This window comes from Rhinolophus sinicus, chromosome 16 (assembly GCF_057876585.1).
Source record: "Rhinolophus sinicus isolate RSI-liver-muscle chromosome 16, RSI-T2T, whole genome shotgun sequence".
NCBI classification, from domain to species: domain Eukaryota; kingdom Metazoa; phylum Chordata; class Mammalia; order Chiroptera; family Rhinolophidae; genus Rhinolophus; species Rhinolophus sinicus.
Genome location: NC_142516.1, coordinates 82258931 through 82280913, shown reverse-complemented (window position 1 = coordinate 82280913; position 21983 = coordinate 82258931). Strand labels below are relative to the sequence as shown.

Here is a 21983-nt window from a genome sequence, read left to right as displayed (position 1 = left end):
TCACATCCTCCTGGGAATTTTTTCATATTATATCTTAGGTTGCTTCCTCCCACCTTTCCCTATATGCTTTCTTTATGGAACTTAAGAATTTGACTCTTGTAATTCCTAAACTGATTCTCTCATCTTTGTGCCTTTTGTCCCTATTTTATATCTCTTTGCTTTTTTGTTCTACTTTCTGGCATATCTGTTTAACTTTACCTTTCAAGACTTCTAATACATTCTTTCATTTCTGCTTCCATGTTTTTAATTCCCAAGAGATTCTTTTATCTAGATGTTCCTTTCTGTAGCATATGGCTCTTACTCCACAGAGGCAATAGATTCTTTTCTTTTCTCCTGAAAGTATTAATTATATTTTTCCTTATTCATTCCACGATAACTCTGTTTCCCCAAGTTCTTTTTCAAATAAGCTTTTTATTTCACAAAAGTTGTAAATTTACAGAAAAATTGTGAAGAAGGTACAGAGAGTTCCTATACAACTCACAAGTTCTCATATTATTGACACCTTCCACTAGTAAGGTACATTTGTCACAACTAACAAGCACAGAAGGAAGTGAAGAGCATGATAGAGAAAGCTTCTGTTATCTCAGAAAATGCATCACTCATCATGAATAGACTGTTAGCAAATATGGATGTTAAAGTCATTTCTGTTGAGGGCTCAGAAGAAAATGAAGAACATGTTATTGGAAACTGTAAGAAAGTAATCCTTGTGATATGGTGGCAAAGAACTTGGCTGAATTGTGTCCTGTAGTTATGTGGAAAGCAGAACTTGTAAGTGATGAACTTGGATAATAAGCTGAGGAAGTTTCTAAGCAAAATAATGAAGGTGTGGACTGGTTTCTTCCCATTATTTTCAATAAAATGTGAGGAAAGAGGTAATTTAAGTAAGGAAATGTTAAGTAAAAAAAATGAAACCCAGCACTTGATGATTTGTAAGTTTCTTGGCTTATCTACATTATAAAGGATAAAAAAACAAAACTGTAGACTCAGTGTTGGGAAAGTATGACCTGGAGAGAGGCCAAAGGGTGCAGTTAAACAAACTTTTGCTGAAGAAATTAGGCATGTGACTCATCGATCCACTTAACCATCTCAGGAGAGCCAGGAATAGAGATGGGGTTATTCGAGAAAGATCTGTGGATTATCTTCTGGTCTAGTGGAATGAATCCTCATGACATACATGGGAGACCCACAAGCTTTTTGAGAATGTTGTATCAGCACAAACAATTCTAGCTTGTCCCAAAGGAACAAAGACAGACAAAGTGAAAGAGGCTGTCAGATTTTCAGAAATTCTACAGGCACAAAATGAGCTGACAGAGTTACTGAACTGTAAGCATATGCTACCCTTCAAGAAAAACGGCAAAATTATTACCAGGGCAGAACCATGGACGTAGACATAGAAGCCGGAGCTATGACAGCAAAGACCTATCAAGCTGCCATGGGTACAGAGGCCTATGTAGATTTGAGCCACAAAGGATTATTCTCAGGCCTTGGAACCGAATGAAACCTGCCCTGCTGGATTTCTTACTTGCTTGCAACTGATGACCCCTTTATTCCTTCCATTTTTCTCCCTTTTGGAATGGGAATGTCTATCTTATACTTGTCTCACCATTGCGTTTTGTATGTGATCTAGTTTCACAGGTCAATGGATGGAGAAGAATTTTGCCCCTGGGTAGATTATACCCAGAGACTCACCCATGCCTGATTTAGATGACTTAGATGAAGAGATTTGGGACTTTTTGAGCTGATAATATTTAGAAGAGGGTTGAGACTTTTGGAGATGTCGGAATGGGATGAATGTATTTTGTATGTGGGACAGATATGAATTTGTAGGGCTGGAGGTTCAACTGTAGTGGGGTGAATGGTGGCCCACTAAAAGACATATCCATGTCCTAATATTTGAAACCTGTGAATATGGCCGTATTTGGAAAATGTTTCTTTGCAGCTGCAACTAAGTTAAGGGTCTTGAAATGAGACCATCCAGGATTAGCAGGATGGACCCTAAATCCAATGACAAGTGTCTGTAAAGAGGCACAGAGAGGGCAGACAAAGAAGAGAAGGCCAAGCAAAGACAGAGGCAGACATTGTAGTCATGCAGCCAAAGGCTAGGGAATGCCAGGAACCACCACGAGCTGGAAGACACAAGGAAGGATCCTCTGCCAGAGCCTTTGGAGGGACTACAGCCCTGGCAACACCTTGGTTTTGGACTTCTGGCCTCCAGAACTGTAAGAGAATAAATTTCCATTGTTTCAAGCCACCAGTCAGTGATAATTTACTATGGCAGCCCTAAGGAAATAATACAGAGAAAATAAAACTGCCACATAACAATCCCAAGGCAGTGGCTTAAAACAATAACAATCATCTATTTTGTTCACAAATTTGGGGGTTGTCTAAGTTTAGCTAGGCATTTCTCACTCAGGATCTCTCAGATGGTTATAATCAGAGGCTGACTAGAGCTGGGGCCATCTTGAAGGCATCTTCCCTCATATGTCTGACACCCGGACTGGCAAGACTCAGACAGCTGGGGGCTGGAGCTGAAGCCCCTTGACCATCTCTTTCTCCCTTTATATGGTCCCCATGATCTCTGTGCATGGCAGCTGCATTCTACTGGAGAAGCTGTCACAAAGATATGCTCAGCCACAAGAGAAGAGAAGGTAGACTCTGCCTCCTGATGGGTGCAGAAGAGAATTTGCAGACAATGCCACTGACTCAATCCAGGGGAGATGGTGAGGTTCACCCATCAGAGCTGTCTTGCTTTGTGGGGCAAAGAAGCTGCAATATTTATATCCCTGTAACCATCACTCATCCACCCAGTTATGGGCTGCCTAGGGAAAACAAACATTCTCAGATCCTTCCAATTCTCCATGAGAGCAGGAAACAGGGTTCTAACAGCCTGAAGATAAGCCTCAAAACAGTGTAGGTGATAGCTGTTGGGAATGAAAGCACCTGGAGGAAGCAGTGTGCAGACGCACTGTACTGGATTCCAGGGGATGTTGGCAGAGCTCTGATATTAGCTGGTACATAGTACCAACTCCATGAGGAAATGTAACAAATACATAATGCTGGTGCCATTTCACAGGACTGGGGAAAGTCAGGGTTATGCAAATAAATGGCACTGGTAAAATCTGTGATTCCTCTAGGAAAAAAATATTTATAAGGCACATACTTCTTATCCTACAAAAATATAATTTCCAGAGTAATTAAAGAGCTGACTATAAACAACAAACTGATGCATGTAAGGGAGGAAAACATACATGTAGTAAAAATGTTCTTTCTGAACAAGATATAACCCAGAGGAAATAAAGGAACAGACAGACACATTACATAAAATTTAAAATGTAGGTATGACAGAAGACAACATAAACAACTAGACAGAAACTGGGTAAAAATAACTGTCACATATGAAATAGGAAAACACATGATATTCAGAATGCAGAAAGAGCTCCTATAAATCCATAAAAAAATGAAAAGTAATCAATAGAAAAATGAGCAAAGAATATGAATTGGTGATTCACAGGACTACTAATACCAATATACATATAAAATGTTGCTAAGCCTTATGAATAACCAGCAGTATGGAAAATAAAACTCAGTAAGGTATCATTTTATCTCCATTAAGTTGGCAAAAACTTTCAAAAAATTGACTATATTCATCATGGGCTAGACTGTGGCTACAACTTCAAACATTTTAAATTGGTTGAGCCATTCTGGAGAAAAGTATGGCAGTATTTGTCAACATTTAGAATATGTATATTCTTTGACTAAAATTTTGCTTTGAGGAAGCTCATCAGAAATGCTCCGCATGCACAGAAAGGAATACACACATAGTTGTTTACTGCAGCATTGTTTGTAATGGGGGAAAAGTGGAAAAAACCTAAGTGTCCACCAGTAGGAAAATGTTTAAATAAAATGGAGCAAGAAATATAACAAGTTATTTCAAGAAATATTATTCTTCAGCCATTAAAAATACAAGATTTATAGACAAAAATCTACAAGAAAAAATAATAGAAAATAGCAACTTGTAGAACAATAGTGTCCCTATGATCCCAGATGCACTTAAGAAATCCAATGCAAGTAAGTGTGTGTACATCATGTTAGTATATAGCTATTGTGAACAATAAAAGGGGCTATACACTAAACCTGACAAGCTGTGGGGTGGGGTGGGCGATGCATGACAGGCTTTACAAACTCAGTGACCGAAAGTAACCACACAGGATAGTATGAACATAAAAAGTTCCTAACTAGTCAGGTCACGGTGAGTAGTCAAGTCAGGCCTGTAGCTTTCTTGATAAAGGTTAATCTTTACCTTAACTGAACCTGTCTGCTGTCTTTGTGCATCTAGGATAACACACTTCTGAAACGTCAGAGTGATTTTCTTTTCCAGACCCCTGGAAGGCACGACTGCCAGCACAAAACCACAGAACCCCTCCTTGTTATCTCCGAATACCCCCTCTATTTATTGTTAATGTTAAATTAACTCCCCTGCACCCACCAATGTAAAAGACATGTGTTATCTTTCCATTTTACTTTTCATCCAATCTCAGAGATTTTGCCGCTTTGCTTTTCCCCATCCCCCCTTAATCTACCACCAATGGATTTCATGTAACCTGCCTTAGGTTTTCTCCTTTGATTCTAATGTATAAAATAAGCTGCAAAACTGCCATTCTTCAGAGCATTTTCTCAATCCGAGTGATGGCTTCCAGGCATGGCCTCAAAATTTTGGCTCAAATGCTCTTATAAAACTTTTCTATAGGTTGGACATTGCTTCGTCTGACACTATGAAGACACTAGATGGTTCCACACCTACCTGCTATATGACTTAATACCTGCGAAGCCTTAGTCCATGCATGACACACAGTAAGTGCTATATGAGTTGGCTATTTTTATTTATATTTCTGTATTTTTTAATAATACATTCTGGGATTTTTACTTAATGTAATTTAAAAGAATATATTTTCAATTACATTAATAACACTCCCTGCTCCCAAATGCATTTAGAGTGCAAAGGACATTTATTTAATCCCTCCACCCCGAGAGCACAGCACAGGGCCTGGCAAACACTGGCCACGTGGCAACATTTACCAGAGGAACTAGTCTGCTGTTTCCCACCCCTCCCAGCCCCCTTGCGAGACCCAAACTCCAGACCCCACCCATCAGAGCCCCAGGCCTTTCCCTTCCCGCGCAGCCCGGTGCGCAAGCGCAAGGAGGCGGGGCCCAGCGCTCGGCCACCCCGCCCCGCAGGCGCGAAAACGTCTTCGGGCCGCGCCGCGCTCTGTTTGACGTACCTGTAACCCGCCTTCCGGAAGGAAGCCGGGGCGGCTGAGTATGGCGACTGCTGCGGAGCAGTGGGTGCTGGTGGAGATGGTGCAGGCGCTCTACGAGGTGAGCTCGGTGGCCCGAGCAGCCCCCGACCACACGTGGCCGTGGGGAGGTGGGACTGCTCGTGTGGAGTTGTGGCCAGACACCTGGGCGGGGTTGGCTCGGTCACGCCCGGACTCGCGGCGTCCCTCGCTGGAGGGGCTCGCGGGCGCGCACTGTCTCCGCCGCGGAGCGCAGGGAGGGACCGGCGCGAGCTGGAGCTAAGGGGCTCGGAGGGTTTGGCGACCGCGGCGCCTGCTCTGGGTCCTGTCCCGGCGTAGGGAAGGAACACGTGGGAGGGGACACGCAGCGAGGCTGGTTCTCAAAATGCAGGGCTGGGACTGATGGTGAAACGGGGAAGTGAAACTGGAGGATCTCGTGTGTGGGGAGGTCCTAGGGAAGTCAGGTCCTTGGAAGTGTGGCGCAGGGCGTAGTAGAGAGAATTGTAATAAGTTGGAGTTGGTTTTTGTCGGGGCGCGCGCGGGGTTAGAAAGGAAGGCGAATGATTGAGGATTCAGGAATATTATTTTGTCATTCTTCCGCATATATCCCATTGTCTATCTTGTAAATAGACAACTATTTTAGTAGATCGTTAAAGGAAGAGTAAAGAGTTTGTTGAAAGGCTAGCTATTTCCAGTACGTTAGGTAACGTGAAATCAAAATGTCAGTCTTAGAGAATGTTCGTTCACTTAACTAGTATTTACTGAGCTTTGCCGCGCTGTCCAATAGAACTTTCTGTGTGAATGTTCTCTATTGCTCTATTAACTCACCCGTGGTAGATGGGGTTGTAGAAAGTTATTAAGCCATGCAATGTTTGTTACAGTCATTTTCCACCAGTACAAATTTAAATTATCTGAAGGATCTGATAGTTGTTGGTATTGTTCGACATGTTGGGATTCTGTGTCAGCTTTTATTTTAAAGATATTTTGTTAAAGAGGTTTTAAAGCTGCAGTATTAGAGATTTTTCATATGTAGAAGAAATTGCCTATATTAGAAATGGGGGCAAGAATGAGCAGAAATGAAAAGAGCTTTCAAAGTAAATTTTAAGTAATACGTTAAAGGTCACGGGAGGCTGTATTTGTAGGTGCATTAAATTTTATATGCAGGTTTTAGAAGTGTTCATTTCATTTCTTGTTTTGTTTTTGGCTCACCCTTAGGCACCTGCTTACCATCTTATCTTGGAAGGAATTCTAATACTCTGGATAATCAGACTTCTTTTCTCTAAAACTTACAAATTACAAGAAAGATCTGATCTTACAGCCAAGGTAAGAAATTAAATCTATTATTCGGTGTATGATTGTAGTTGCTACATATTTCCAAAAATAACTTGTGGTGGCTCAACTATATGCTAAAATATTTTCTGTAATGTAAGGAAATCAAGGAGAATGACGTAGCAGGGTAGACAAAATACAGGGAAGCCGGGGCTACCCAGTGAACTACCATGCTATGGGCCTCTCTGCTTTGCTGGGGATAGACAACACTCTCACAAATAGATGACGAAAGGGAAGCATGGGCAGCTACTGGTTTTGAATGTCTGTGTGCAGGATTACATGAGTTGCTCGGGAAAGCGCCGCTGTTTCTGAAGCCTGCGTGAACGTTTTTCCCTGTGGTCTTCATAAAGGAAACTTGGAGTTGGAAAGACTCCTTCTCTTCCCACCTCCCCACAGCAAGTTGAATTTTGGTGTGTTCTGTATGGTAAGAGACCCAACTCAAGCCCAAGCTAGGTGAACCTTAGGAAGCAGAAGTGTCTAGAGGACCTGTGGCACTGACCACTTGCAGTCCATTGGTATAAGGGACTGGGGGCTTGGGGAGAGATGCTTACCCTTGTCACTCAGGTAGGAGCACCGGGTGACTGTGCTTGGTATTGGTGGAGAAGAGCAGTTCTGCAGTGTAGTTTCCGTCACTTGGACTGTTGTGCCAGAATGCTTAGGGAGGCAAGGACTCTCAGAGATTTTTCCCACAAAAATCTCTAGAACTTTTGGTTCACAAGGCAGCACTTAGTGCAGCAGAGACGAAGCACTGGACTTTTCTTGACTTCCCAGAGCATTCCCAGCAGAAGATACCACAGCAGTGTGTGTGTGCCTCCCTGGTTGCCGCTGTCCTGGTCGTTCGTATTGATCATGAAGTGGCCAGGCACCGTCTCCTAGGGAACATGCAAGTAAAGCATGGCAGCCTGGTAAAGCAGAATAGAGGTGTCTCATTGCACGACTTCCTATAACCTTTTACATGCCAGTGGATATTTGGACCTCTGTTTGAAGGAATACCCTCAACTTGACCACAGATCTCTCACTCCCTTTATGACTGCTTTGTGGGATTCACGTGCCAGGGCACACTCTTTTGATCACACTGCGGTAAGACCGGACCCTCCAGCCAGAAATCCTGCTATACTTTTTCCCTTGACATTTAGGGACCCCTTATGAATGACTAGGTGGCCATGAAACAGATTTCTAACCCAACTTTTTAAAGGGGTTGATTTAATCCAAATATTCTTAGTTTTAGTTAAACATATCAACCTACACATACATCCATTTTTTAAAGAGATACACAAACATAATTTTACAATATCCTCAGAGGGCAAACTTAGAACTAAATTTAGTGATCGTTGACATCTTACCCTAACAGCAGTGGAAGAAAAGAGCTGAGTGTTGTGAGTGAGAAATGCCCCTGTCAGCTTGCTAGATCTGCAGTCCTTGAACCAGGGCACCTTGAGTGGATTCTAACACGTGTCTGCACGGTAGCCAGTGGACAGTGCGCATAACGTGCTCCAGCCTTGTTGGGATTCAGTTCTCTCCCATTGGGTTATTGGCAGGAACAGATGAGGGACTTACTGGTTGATTTGTAGGGCCAGCATTTTTGAGTCCCAGAACATCAGGGAATATGCTTTTGGTCCTGCCCTGGAGTTGCCTATTGGGAGAAAAATGCTCAAAAGCATTTAACAGAAGTATGAGACTAGAACTATTGAGAGAGGGTCTGTCTGTGAGGCAAGAATTGCTGTGGCCGTCGTATTACTTTAGGTGCCTCATCTCATCCTGTACATCCAGACTACATTTTCATAGTTACCTTTTTTCTAACTCAAGAAAGGAGAAGAAACTCAAAATAGTCAAAATACTTAAAATGCGTGAAGTAACAGGTAAAAGGAATAAAGTAGCTTTTTATGAGAAATTTGCAAACAAAATCCCGTTATAATACTTACGAGAGTTTTTTTCTGTTTCAGCTACACCTGCATCCTGCAGCTGGCTTGCAGAAACAATGCTTTGTGGTCTGGTTGATCCCCTCCCCATGACAGTCACCTATATAAATGCTTTGGGTGTGACTCTCTGTATTGTCTTGGAAGAGAGGCTGAGCTGACTTAGCAGAAATCATGCTTCTCACCTTTGTGCTGCAGACTTTCTTTTTGTTTTACAATCACTATAAGTTACACTTCATACTTCCCATGGTGAAAAATCCTGAACATAGGAATAAAATTTTCTTAAATTTTCTAGTCATTTGCAAAACTACATGGAAAAGAGCCTTTAGCCTGTGATATGAGGTGAGGAGCTTAAGTGCTCAAACCTCAGAAGTGATTCTGTTTCATTTCTAGCCACAATAGCTGGACCTGTTTCTAGTGCTGTGTTCATGATGATGTTTCCTTTACAGCAAACACTATAGATACTACTGGAGTGACTAGCATTGTGATGTATTTTAACACCATTTCTCTTGTAGGAAAAGGAAGAATTGATTGAAGAGTGGCAACCAGAACCCCTTGTTCCTCCTATCACAAAAGACCATCCTGCTCTCAACTACAACATTGTTTCAGGGTAAATCTGTTTCCTACTGGAAGGACTTGTGTTTGGTTTCTTATAGGTAAACGTGACAAAGTATACAGTGGTTTATATGAAGTAAAACATTTATTTTAACTGAAATAAAACATGTAGGATTTTTTTCCAGATCAGAAACTGTTTTAGTTCCCAATATAAAACTTTATTTTAGGAATGATATGGGCATTTTTTGTAGTCTGCAATTTGGACATTACCACTTGTCCCTTTTTTCTAAATCAAAAAAATGTATATTTTTCAAAGTAATATATGCACATGATAATATATCAAATGGTCAGATGCACTGAAAATGAAAAGGAACGCTCCTGCTTTTTCCCACCTGGTTTTGTTCCTGATTTTAGATCTGTTGCAGGTTACCTTCATAATTAGACATTAATAGTATCCTTACGCTGCTCTTTCTTGGCTGATTAATGGTAGACAACACCTGTTGACTCTCACAATCTGAGTTAGGAAACTCCAGCTCACTTACGCTACCTCTCTTCTTCCAATGTCTGCTTTTATTTTTAGTTCTTCTGTTGTTTTTCTTTGCTTTATTATATGTACTTTTTAAAATTAAACTTTTTAAAAATACATGTACATTTTAAAATTAAACTTTTTAAAAATATAGAAAATATCAGATATGTTTCTATCACCCATCCAGAATTAATAGGCATTAACATTTTGCTGTCTTTACTTGAAATCTACTTTTTTTACTAGAATTTTTTTTTTTTAATTAGTTTCAGGTGTCTGATAGATTGCTTATCTCCGTTTCACTTAGTTTTTTCCTAGAGCTTTGTTCTATTCTTTCATTTGGGACATGTTTCTTTGTCTCTTCATTTTGGCTGCCTCCCTGTTTTTGTTTTTATGTATTAGGTAGGGTTTCTGTGTCTTCCAGTCTTAGTAGAGTGGCCTTATGTAGTAGGTGTGCTGTGGGGCTAAGTGGTGCGATCTTCCTAGTCCCCTGAGCCACACACTCCAGGTGTGTCCCTTGTGTGGGTTGTGTGAGCCCTCCTCTTGCTGACCCTTGGTTGATAATTGCACATCAATGGGAGGGACTGACCTTTGAGTTCACTGGTTGTGAGGCCTGGTCTTGACTGCAGTGGAAGAGTTGTTGTGCAGGGGCTGATCCTACGGAGCAGGATATGCCTCAGTAGGCCGCTGGTGCCTGCCCAATCCACTCATTAGGTGTGTTGTACTTACAGGCAGCTGGGTAATGTTCCAGCTTGTTTTGAAGCTGGCCACTGGGGGCACCAGTCCCAGGGCTACCTTGGAGGGGATCCCTTGTAGGTCTACTTCAGCCACAGCCCGTGCCTCACCTGGGGCCACCAAGCAGGAGCCAGAAAGAAATCTGCAGATGGCTGCCACTCTGCTGTACTTGGAAGCACCTTGAGAGGCCAAGCCACAAACGAAGGCTGGCTGCCACTAGTGCAAGCTTAGGACTGCTCAGCCAGAGGTACAGGACACACTCAAGCCAGATGCTGCTTGTCTGGGTTCCGGAACCTTTGAGAGACCCTAGGAGAGTGCAACTTGAGCCAAGGCCCATGGTCTGCATGAAAAAGCCACTGGAAGAGGCCTGGGTGTGCCCAAAAGTTGGGCAGGGCCAGGTTTCAAATTTCCAGGGCGTGGGGAAAGACCTGTGGAAACTCAGATATGGCGGCCACCTGTGTCCACACCCCAGGAAGGGGGAGGGCTCAACAAAGAAACAATGGCCACTGCTAGCTCCCCTGTCCTGGAAAAACCCCCCTTTCCAGCCCGTCTCAAGCCAGATAACTCAATTCCCCACCATTTGTCCCTGCCGCCTCTCTAGCTGCTGCCCCAGCACTGGAGCTCAGAGTGAGTGATTCCGTTGGTGGGTAAGTCTGTGCACAGTCCCTTTAAGCGCTCAGTCTCACTCAGTCACAATCTCCGCTGGCTTTCACAGCTAAAATTTATGGGGATTTCTCTCCCCGGCACTGGAAACCTGGGCTGGGGTGGGACTGGGACCATTCGCTTCTGTGAGGGATTAGGGGACCTGCACAGCCGAAATAGCCTTCCCGATCGGTAATGGTCACAGGGGTGTGGGACCAGCTTGTTCCACGTCTCTGCCCCTCCTAACAGTCTGGAGGTGGTTTTGTCTGTGCATCCTTAGTTGAAAGGCTTCAGTTCAGCTTGATTTTAGGCGATTCTCAATGGTTGTTTTGGAAATCAGTTGTAATTTTGATGTGGTGGTGAGAGAAGTTAAACACAGCATTTACCTACTGCACCATCTTGGTTGTCTAGCTACTTGAAATCTATTTATAAAGAAATAAAGCATTGCAAATGTTGCTAAAGATACCTCTTCCCATCTATTGCTTACTCTTGCCTCCCACACAAGATAACCACTATCTTAAAGTTGGTGGGTGTTTTTCCTTTGCTTATGTTTATACTTTTACCACATATTCCTGTTGTCATGAAAATATTTACTACTTTGTTTAAAAATGTGATGCAGAATATTCTCCTGAGTGTGTCTATCTGCTTCTGATTTAATCTAAGAGAGGCTTGTATTCTTCACTTTCATGGATTTCTTTGGTCTTAAAAAATTCTACATGTTCTGAAATCAAAGTTACCAATCATTAATCTTGTGGAAGAAATGCTTTCCTACCCTAAAGGTCTAATTGCCTGTTTTCCATGTGATGGTCAGTTGTCCCGGCATTATTCGTTGAATAGTCCATTTTTCACCTACTGATTGGAAATGTCCCTTCTTTTGTGTACCAAGTTCCCTTATAAAGGGTGTGTTTCTGGCTTTGTTTCCATTCCTTCAGTGTATTTGTGTGTCCCCGTGCCAGACCTCACTCCTATAAAGACCACAGCGTAAGAATTGGCGTTGGCAAGAGTGAGGCCTTCACTCCCCTTTCTCCATAATTGTGTGGGCTACTCTGGACTCTTTGCTTCACTGTGAACTTGGGTTTAGTTGATCAGATTTGACCAAAAATGGGTTTGGGTTTATGACTGTAGCAGTGCACTGAATTTATGGATTAATGTGGAGAGAATTGGAATCTTGCTAATACTGAATTTTATCCCCATGTACCTGGTGTGTCACTCGTATTCGTAGCTCTTTTATGTCCTACGGTAAAGTTATATGATTTTCTTCATAAAGACTTACCGTATCTTTTTTGCTTTTATTTTGAAATAATTATAGGTTCACATGCAGTAATAAGAAATAATACAAAGAGATCCCATCAGTTTCCCCCAGTGGTAACATCTTGGGTAACTGCCATACAATGTCACAACCAGGAAACTGACATTGTGTATCTGTAATAGGTTCATGCCTAGATTCCAGGGAGTTTTCATTTCTGTCCTGAAAAGTGTCTTTCTTCTTGTTCCTCTGTTACTGCACTGATGCTTCCCATGCAGTGTTGAATAGCAGTGGTAACGGGCTCAGTGTGCTGTGAGGTAACCTCTATCAAGTTAAGGGCCTTCCTTTCTCTTCCTACTTTGCTAAGGGAACTTTCTGTTTTTTAAATCAGAATGTTAAAATGCACTCAATACTTTTTCTGTATCTATTGATATGATCATGACTTTTCTCCTCTAATCAGTTACTATGATCATGACTTTTCTCCTCTAATCAGTTACTATATACTGATAGATTTTTTTAATTTGTTATATGTATACATAAATTTTTATGAGAGAAACTGCAGTCCATCATGCCATCCTTCCTCACCTCAGATTCCTACTAGAAGCAATTGCTTTATATTTTTTAGCTTCTTTTCCTGGTGTATGCCTCTCTTTCTAAGGAACTTGCTTATGCTGTGATTTCTTGACTTCTTGATTTCTTGATTTCATTCCCAGCTTTAACTGTATTCATCAACTGTGGGAGATAAAGACTGGCTCTCTGAAACGCGTGCTCACTTGCTGTCTCCAGGCCCCTCATAGCCTTCCCTTGCCTCTGTGTGGACTAGAGAAGCTGCCCATCCTAAGCCAGCACACAGCCTGGGGGCCTGGGGCCGGGTGTGGCTCCTGCACACTGGGCAGGACACCAGCTCCACAGGCACACAGGCCTCCCTGCCCTTCCCTGGTCTCCATGCACGGCTGGGACTGACTGCATCACGGTCCTCAAGTTACTTAGTGCTGACATTTTTATGGCCACGTTAACATCGTTCATTAGTTAAGGTTAGCATCCATTTTTTTCAGTATGCAGAACATTTTACTTACATTTTCTCTCTTGTTTTCCTTGGAGTTAATCATTTCTGTGTGTCCACTTGCTTGCTTGGTTTCATCCTGGTGTCTTCCTCCAGGGGTGTAAATCTCCATTCAGAGTGTTCAAACACAGGAATTATCTCTTGGGTTCCTTTTCATTTTTCTTGCTGGAATGCTTGTCGTCCTGCTCCAGTGCTCACTATTGCTGTATAGAGCCGCTGCCCAGGGTGGCCCTGGGGTCCCCGCCTCAGCACTAGCCCAGCGATTCCCTTGGTCTCATCACTGTGTTGTCAGTGGCCTCTATCTTGGCTTACTCAGTAGCGCACAGGTGGACTTCTGGGGAAGGCCTATGGAAGGTAACTTTTTTGAAACCTTAACACATATTTAAATTGTTTTTTATTTTACTCTTTTACACTAGTGAGTGTTTTATCTATTTTTTTATTGCTGTATTAGATTCCTTCTTAATGCTGGTGATCCTTAGCATCTTTGTTTTAATATGCAAAATATTTTCATTGTAATAAACAGCATTATGTAAATAGTATGCAAAAACCATGATGTTTTGTTGATATTAATACATTTAGAGTTACTTTTCAATTCATGCAATTCCTCTGCATTCAGTACTGAGATGATACAAAAGTTAAGTGCATTTACTTAACTTGGGTAGATTTTTTTTCTTTAAACAACAGCCTTATTTAGATATAATCTACATACAATAAAATTCACCCTTTTAAGGTATATAATTAAGTGGGTTTTAGTATATTCACAGAGTTGAGCAACCATTGCCACCATGTAATTCCAGAATATTTTCATCACCCCCAAAAGAAATCGCACGCCCTTTAGCAGTCACTCCCCATCCCCCCATTCCCTAGCCCCTGGCAGCCACTAATCTACTTTCTCTATGGATTTGCCTATTCTGGACATTTCATGTAAAAGGAATCATACAATATCTGGCCTTTTGTGCCTGCCTTCTTTCCCTTAGCATCATATTTCCAAGGTTCATCCATGTTGTAGCATGTATCAGTGCTTCTTTCATTTTTATGGCTGAATAATACTCTGTAAAGACCTCATTTTGTTTACACATTCATTAGTTGATGGGCATATGGGTTATCACTTGGGAATACATGACAAAAGAAAAAAAATGCATACGTACATCACTCTCCTGAGTACTAGTATACACATGTTTTCATTTCTCTTGAGTATGTACCTAAGAGTGGAGTTGTTAAGTCATACAGTAACTCATTTTGAGGAACCACCAAACTGTTTTCCAAACTGGCTGAATCAGTTACATGCCCCTGGCATATGAGAGTTCTAATGTCTCCACATCCTGGCCGACACTTACTGTCTTTTTTATTATAGCCCTCCTAGTGGGTGGAAAGTGGTACCTCATTGTGGTTCTCATTTGCAGTTCCCAAATGGTTAATGTGGAACATCTTTTCATGTGCTTATTGGCCATTTACTTATCTTCTTTGGAGAGTTGTCTACTTAAGTCATTTGCCCATTATTTAATTGGTTTATTTGTTTTTTTATCATTGAGTTGTAAGAGCTCTTTATATATTTTGGATACTAGACCCTTGTCAAATATATGACTTGTAAATATTTTCTCCCATTCTGTGGGTGTACTTTGTAGGTGTTGTTCTCTCAGAGTGTACTTTGAAGCACAGGTGTTTTTAATTTTAATGAAGTCCAATTTATCTATTTTTTCTTTTGTTGCTTATGCTTTTGTGTTAGATCTAAAAAATCTTTGCCTTGCCCAAGATAATGAAGAGTTACTCCTTTGTTTTCTTTTAAGAGTTTATAGTTTTTGCTCTTAAGTTGAGGCCTGTGATTCATTTTGAGTTAATTTTTATAGTGGTTTGAGATAGGGATTCATCTTCATCCTTTTACGTGTGTATACCCAGTTGTCTCTGTGACATTTGTTGAAATGACTGACATTTCCCTGTAGAATTGTCTTGGCACTCTGTTGAAAATCAGCTGACCATAAATGTTAGATTGTCCATCTATTTTAAGATGAGACACTGAGATGCTAATTGGAAGCCCTGACTGGACTCCCTGACTGGTGGTGGTGGTTATCACTCCAGGATAATCAGCAAGGACCTGTCCATTTATTTGAGGGAATCCCAAACTCAGTATTTTCTGTTCTTCTTCTCTTGACTTTGAGTTTTCACAGAAAAGGAATTCTCCAATGTGCTGGGGGCAGGGAGGAAGGGTGTAAACTTGGTTTCCGGCTTTATGGGAGTTGGCCTGGAGGAAGAGAGCTCAGTGTCCCATTTTATGTTACATAGATATATACTTTATTTCTGGTTTCAGAGTACACCCATCCCCTCACTGGTCCTTGCGACTTTCTGTTTATGCTCAGCCCTTCCAGAGAGTAAATTTCCCGCCTTTCTGCAGGGCTGAAGGGGACGCAAGGGAATGACTGCTTCGTATCAAACTTTTCCAAGCCGTCATCCTATAGTATGGTCCTCCCCACCTGTCCCCCGCTGTCAGAGGGAGCCGTGCCCCCACCTTGGGGGCATTTTTGGGTTTGCTGCAGGGCTTTTCACTGCCAGCCTATGTTCAGCTTTCTCTTTGATCTCTTCGACTTGCCAAATACAACTTGTCAGTTTGCTTGCCGGTTCCCAACATTTTGTTACTGTCATCTGCTTCTGTGTACTGGTCTTGGTAAGGTTAGACCTTTAGACTCTCTAGGCATTTTCATGAGGTATCAGACGGGACCAGAGGTTGAAATGGGTTTGTTTCATTCATTCTGTCTTGTATACCAGAAGTCACTGGTAGGTTTTTCTGTTAACAAATAATCCTTACATTCCTAGAATAAGCCCTATTTAAGCATGGCTTTTGGTTAGTTTTTATACATTACAGGATTTATTTAGCTAATTTTGAGGATTTTTAACATCCATGTTGAAGAATGAGTTTAGTCTCTTCTTTTTCTTTTCTGTGTTGGTCCAGTATTGATATCAAAGATATATTAGTCTTACAGTTTCTGAGCAATAGTATGTATTTCCTGTGTTGTTTGATCTTTTGAGCATAGATTTTTAATCATGAATTTGTGTCTTCAGTGAGTTTGTAAAGCAATTCAGGTTTCCTTCTTGAGTAAGCTGTGCTTACCATCGTTTAGTCATTTCTTATGTTTTCAAATGTATTGGCCTGAGTAGTTTCTAGGATTTTCCTGGTCATGCATATGTAAAATATGTACATACAACTTTATTTACAGGTGAATATAATGACACATCTGTGAGGTTTGTGTCTCCTTCTTAGTCAGATTCTCTAGAGGTTTGTCTTCTGGTTTAGTTGAGTCTCTGGTTTATTTTCTCCATTTTTAGCCTTTCTTGGTGATTCAGGCATTAACCCTCCCTGGCCCAGCTCCACTCTTGCCAGCACCACGTAAGGTGGTGCTGTTAACTTTGTCTTTGGTATCTTCATTGAACCAAGATTCTTAATTTTAACCTGGTTAGATTCATCCATTGGCCTCATGGTTTGTGTCGTTTTGAAACTTGTTTCAGATGTCATTTCCTATTTCAAGGTCACAAAGACATTCTTCTACATTCTATTATCTTTTCGCTTTTTAGTACATCTAGAATTCACCTTTGTACATGGTTATGCAGCTTTCCTTTTCCATAGAGAAAGATGTCTGTGTAGCTTGTCAGGCGACTGCTATCATTGGCCAGGCGTTGACTGTACACAGTTCTCTTGAGTGCTGGGTTCTCTCCTTGGTCTAGTTTTTCTCACACCAGGGCCAAACCTGATGTCGACGGGGGTCTGTGATACTTGTTTCTTTCTGGTCAAGCAGCATCCTTCCTGTTTCTGATTCGCTTAGCCAATCATGGACCTTTGTTCATCCATGTAATTACTGACTCTAATTGTGAGGTTGGGTTTCTGATTGGGAAGGGTTGTATTTTCCCTTCTTCTAGTCCTCTGAGGACTTGATTCTGGAGATGACTTTCTAGATGGGTTTTATTTGTTTCTGCGAAGTGACTCAGAAGGGCCTTGTGATCCAGGATTCCTGGGTCAGGAGCCTGCGTGGGGCACAGGTGTGAGCCGTCTGTTTCTCATCGGAATCTGTTTTCCTTCCCTGTTCCAAGTGCTGGACAGAAATCACATCCCTACTTCCCTGTGTCATGCTGCTGCTTTTCTGTGGTCAGGGGCTTTGGGTGTGTCTCTTCTTTTGTTTTTCCTAAGGAGGATGCAGCTCATAGTGGTCCATGAGGGGATCGAACTGGCAACCTTCGTGCTATTAGCACCACTCTCTGTCTAGCTAACTGAGCTAAGCTGCCACCCCGTGTGTGTGTCTATTCTTGATGGTTAGATTTCTTTCTGTGTTACAGGTTTTGTAGAATGGAATTGACTTTGATAGCAGCAACCGTTACTACAGACTTGTCTCCGTAGATGTTTTGTTTTTGCATCTTTTTTTGAGTGCCAGAACCTCCACACCAGGGAGCACTTGGGAAACTTAGAGAAGCCCTGAGAAGCAGAAAACTAAATGACACGATGGAGTCACAGTCACAGCGGGTGATTTGAAAGAAAAGAAGCCCTTGAAGCCATAGGGTAGAAGGAAGAAAATAGTTAAAGAACACCTCTTGTGGGCCAGGCACTTTTATAATGACAATTACCTTGAGCGAAAGGTTCTTTCCCAACTTCATAGATGAAGAAATTGAGGCTTATGAAGGCCAAGTAACATCCTCAAATCTCTGAAGCCATCAGTAGCCATGAGGCAGATGGGATTTGTCTGACTAACTACACCGCGTGTTCTTTGCAGTGAGTCATCTTGCCTTTTGAGTTTATTTGCTTTTGTGAATTTACTTCAACTTGTCATTCATTTCCTTCCATGGTTTCCCAGCATCTTTTATTATTTTTCTCATAGAAAACCAGTTGTGTGAAAACATACCGATGAGAGCAGTTTCTCAGTCTTTCCTGGCTGCAGTGCATTTTATAGAGCAGCCCAGCACGCAGACCAGTGCAGCTGTGTGACAGATAAGTTCCCGCCACAGCCTGTACGCTTGTGCTGTGCTGTGCATTCTGGTACTTTTCCATTCTGTTCTATTATGATTTTATTTAGTTAAAATAGGCTAGTTGTGACTGACTGAATTGCTCTTACAACCCTTTAATAGCTCATGACCCACAGCTTGAGCCTCTGTTTTTGAAGCATGGTCTCGAGTTAGTGTTTGTCAGTAAGGGACTTGACAGGTTGTCTCCTCGAGAGCCCATCTCCCGGCCCAGCGATGCTCAAATCCAAGCTCCTTGGGGGCTGCCCACCCCGTTTCCTTTTAAAAAAAATGTTTTCTCAGGTTCCGGGGAGGAATTCCTCTTAAATAGTATTCCATCATTAACTTTAGAAATTAGGTACATGTCTCACTTATTCTTTTAGGGGCTTCATATATATATGTAACATTTATTTTTAAACCAATTAACTGTAAGATCGTAACTTGTTCTTCCTATTCTTGCCTTTGATCTTGGTCTTGTTATATTTCCTCCTGGTTAATCTTATCCCAGAATTTTTCTGAGGTACTTTATGTAGCTGTTCTTTCTTAAGTGAATTTTTAAATCGAAACTAAGATTTGCCATTCATCCATCCATCCCTCTTGGAAGTCTAGGTCACTTTTTAATTTAAGTAATACAGGGTATCCTATTAAGAATATGATTAATGACTGAGTATTTGCTTTTTAATATACTATTATCTAATTTTGCTTTCTAAAAATAAACAGTTAAAGAGCCAGGAGACCAGTATGCAAATAGGTAGAATGACAACCCTTGTGTGTCCTGTCTGCTGTCAGGGTAATGAAATAGCATGGGTGCTGTAACACAAAAGTAACTACTCTCGTCTCTTTTCCCCAGCCCACCAAGCCACAACATCGTGGTGAATGGAAAAGAATGTGTCAACTTTGCCTCATTTAATTTTCTTGGATTGTTGGATAACCCTAGGGTCAAGGTAAGGAGCACCTGTGCTGAAGTGGACAGATAGCATGTCCGACTTAAGACACTGGACGTAAAATCAAAGCCAGTGCAGAACACCGGAAGGAGCTCTGTAAGTGTGTCTGCCAGTACGCTGTTGTGGAAGAGCTATGACCTGGATTTCCACAGAGGGTGGCAGAACTAACAAGCCAGACCTGAGGTAGTCAGAGATGTGTCTAGGAAATTGTTCCATTTCCTCTTGGGATTGTCAGCCAGTAAATATTTTTGAGGACAGACTGTCCACAAACGCCCAACAGTATAAAGCCATTAAGGTAACCGGATTTGGCTAATCGAGCTAACAGAACATTTCCATGTTTTAAATTGCATCCCTAGATCTTTATGTCTGCCTCTTCTTTATATCCTATTGTTAGAATGCCAAGTTCTGAGAAAGGAAGGAAAACGGGAGGGCGAGGGAGGAGTCATGTGGGTTAAAGAATAGGAAGTGTCAGCTTTGGACTCTTAAAATCTAATTTACTTTTCTTCCACAAAGGCAGCAGCTTTGGCATCTCTAAAGAAGTATGGTGTGGGGACTTGCGGACCTAGGGGATTTTATGGCACATTCGGTACGTTTCTGTTGTATTTTTCAGACCACTACTTTCAAGAATTAAGATGCCATTTGATTTAAAACTGTTTTGAAAAGACATCCTTAATTAGTTGTGGTGTGAAGCTGGCAAGTGCTATTTTTTACCTGACTTTCTAGAATGTTTGGAACCATTGGTGGGAGGTGCGTTAGTCTGGGTTGAATGTCACTTGTGGAGAAGAGCCGTGGGTACAATGAGGTATGTAGCTTGTAGGTTAGAGCCTGAGCTGCTGTAGCATGTGGCCCAAAGGACAGTGGTGTGAGGAGACACAGTTTGTTTCGTGCATGACAGTTGTAAGGGGAATGTTCTGGTTGTGGGTGGCGCTGCTCTTCATAGTTGTGCAGGAATCCGGATCTTCCCCGTGTCTTTGCTCCAATGGGAAGGGCACCATCTTTGCCTATGTGGCTGCAGCCAGGTGAGAAGTCTAGGGGAGTAGGAGCATGAGGCTGCCGTACCCTTTTTAGGCCGGCAGGTGGCGCTGCACATCGCTGCTCACATTCCGTTTATGAGACCGTAACCCAGGCGTGGCCTTGCTGCAAACGGGGCTGGGAAATAGCTCTAGCTGGACATGCCAGGAAACAAGGCAAGAACTGACTTGCGGGGCAATAGACTATGTAGCTCTTTTCTTTCTGGAATGAAAGTGAAGGATCATTGATTTCCTTGTGTGGGGGTGACCTTGGGACAGGCTAACTAAATGAGTGTGATTTCAAACACTATGAGCTTCCTGACAGTTGTCAAAATCGACCTGGCATTTTGTGGTTGTGCTTTTTAAATGTATATTGTTCTTTGCTTCTGAAGATTTTGAAAATGGTAAATAATTGTTCAAGTGAATATTACTGGAAATAGCATTCTGGCTTACAAACTGTCGGAGTGTGGGAAAGTAGAGCCGGGGAGGTCTCTTCTGACTTCTGTCCTCATTTGTACTTTCGGGTCTTTGTGTGTTTTTTTTTCCACTGTAACCGTGAAGATGTTTTTATTTAAGGGAGCACCTTTCTTTATTCCTTAGCTAGTTTAGTGGTTAAATTATTTGTATTGGAAACAGATGACGGGAGTTTGTATCCAAGAATCCTACAGCTGGAAAGGATTTTAAAAACCATGTATTCCAGCATCCCAACTATTCATAAGAGGAGTAGAAAGCACAGAGAGGTTAAGTGACTTCCTCAGTCACACAGCTCATTAACTTCAGCCCTAAAACTAGAAACTAAGTATGCCGCCTCCCAGTCTTAATGACAGGATCAAAGACTTAGAAAAGCTCAGATCAGTCTCCCTCTTTCCTCTAGCTTAGTGCAAACATGGTTGTTTGCTTGGTTTTGATCACTAGGGAATGATTTCCTTGATAGTATTGGAACACTAGAAATGGCATTTTTTATGCAGTTGTTTGTTGTAATCTTATCAACAAGACTTTCTTTGTGTGATCTGCTTGCTAGGGCACAGTAGTTGCTTTCCTAAAAGGCTCTCTTTCTGGTGGATTTTATTGGTATGTATGGCCTTGGCCCTTGCTTGGGAGTTAATCTGAGACGACAGGTAAGAGATTTATTGCTAAATCAAGTCATGAAAAACAAATGTTCTAAATCTTCAAGACCAGTTTTCCCAGAGCTGTGGAAATGTATTGTTAGGATAGCCCAGTCAGCTTTCCATTTGGATCACCTGAAATTTAATATGCATTAATAGGATGCGTGTGCTTCCAAACATGGGGTCTTTTAGATGAATGGTTTTTAAATTAATTTTCTTGATTGAATAATTTAGTCCATGATATAAACTTCAAATGGTTTACAGAGACAGAGTGAAAAGTCTTCCCTTTTCCACCACTATCCCATCCCCCAAAAAAAGACAGCTATCAGTGTTTCTTGTTATTTCTTCCACTTTTTTTCAGCATGTACAAACCATTGGATTTGATTTTTCAGGTGTCTGAATGGACCACCAGAGGCAGTATAATGAATGCACTGTTGTGTGTAAGCTCCTCTGTAAAGGACTTTACTGGTCACTGACTCATCCTTATTCTAAGTATAGTTGAAGCTTCAAACAGACTGTGGAGTCTGGCAAAGATTGAGGGTTAATTTGCAGTGTTTTTGTAACAACACCAAAACTTACAGCTTGCAGTAATGTATAATGTTTTCTGAGTGCATTGTTCTTCCGATAAACTTGTCTCATTCTT

At 41.7% G+C, this 21983-nt stretch overlaps 1 protein-coding gene across 2 annotated transcripts in view; it reads left to right on the top strand.

The window, feature by feature from the left end:
* Positions 1 to 5220: 5220 nt before the first annotated feature.
* SPTLC1 (serine palmitoyltransferase long chain base subunit 1) overlaps positions 5221 to 21983 on the top strand; it is a 59731-nt gene continuing 42968 nt past the window's right edge. The window contains exons 1-5 of one of the 2 annotated variants that reach the window (XM_019713878.3): positions 5221 to 5376; positions 6510 to 6617; positions 9055 to 9149; positions 19131 to 19224; positions 19738 to 19810. In XM_019713878.3, the coding sequence (XP_019569437.1) occupies positions 5320 to 5376; positions 6510 to 6617; positions 9055 to 9149; positions 19131 to 19224; positions 19738 to 19810 (427 nt within the window). In that variant the 5' untranslated portion in view covers positions 5221 to 5319. Of the gene's footprint in view, positions 5377 to 6509; positions 6618 to 9054; positions 9150 to 19130; positions 19225 to 19737; positions 19811 to 21983 lie in introns of those variants that run through there. The other variant, XM_074330189.2, reaches the window with a different exon arrangement.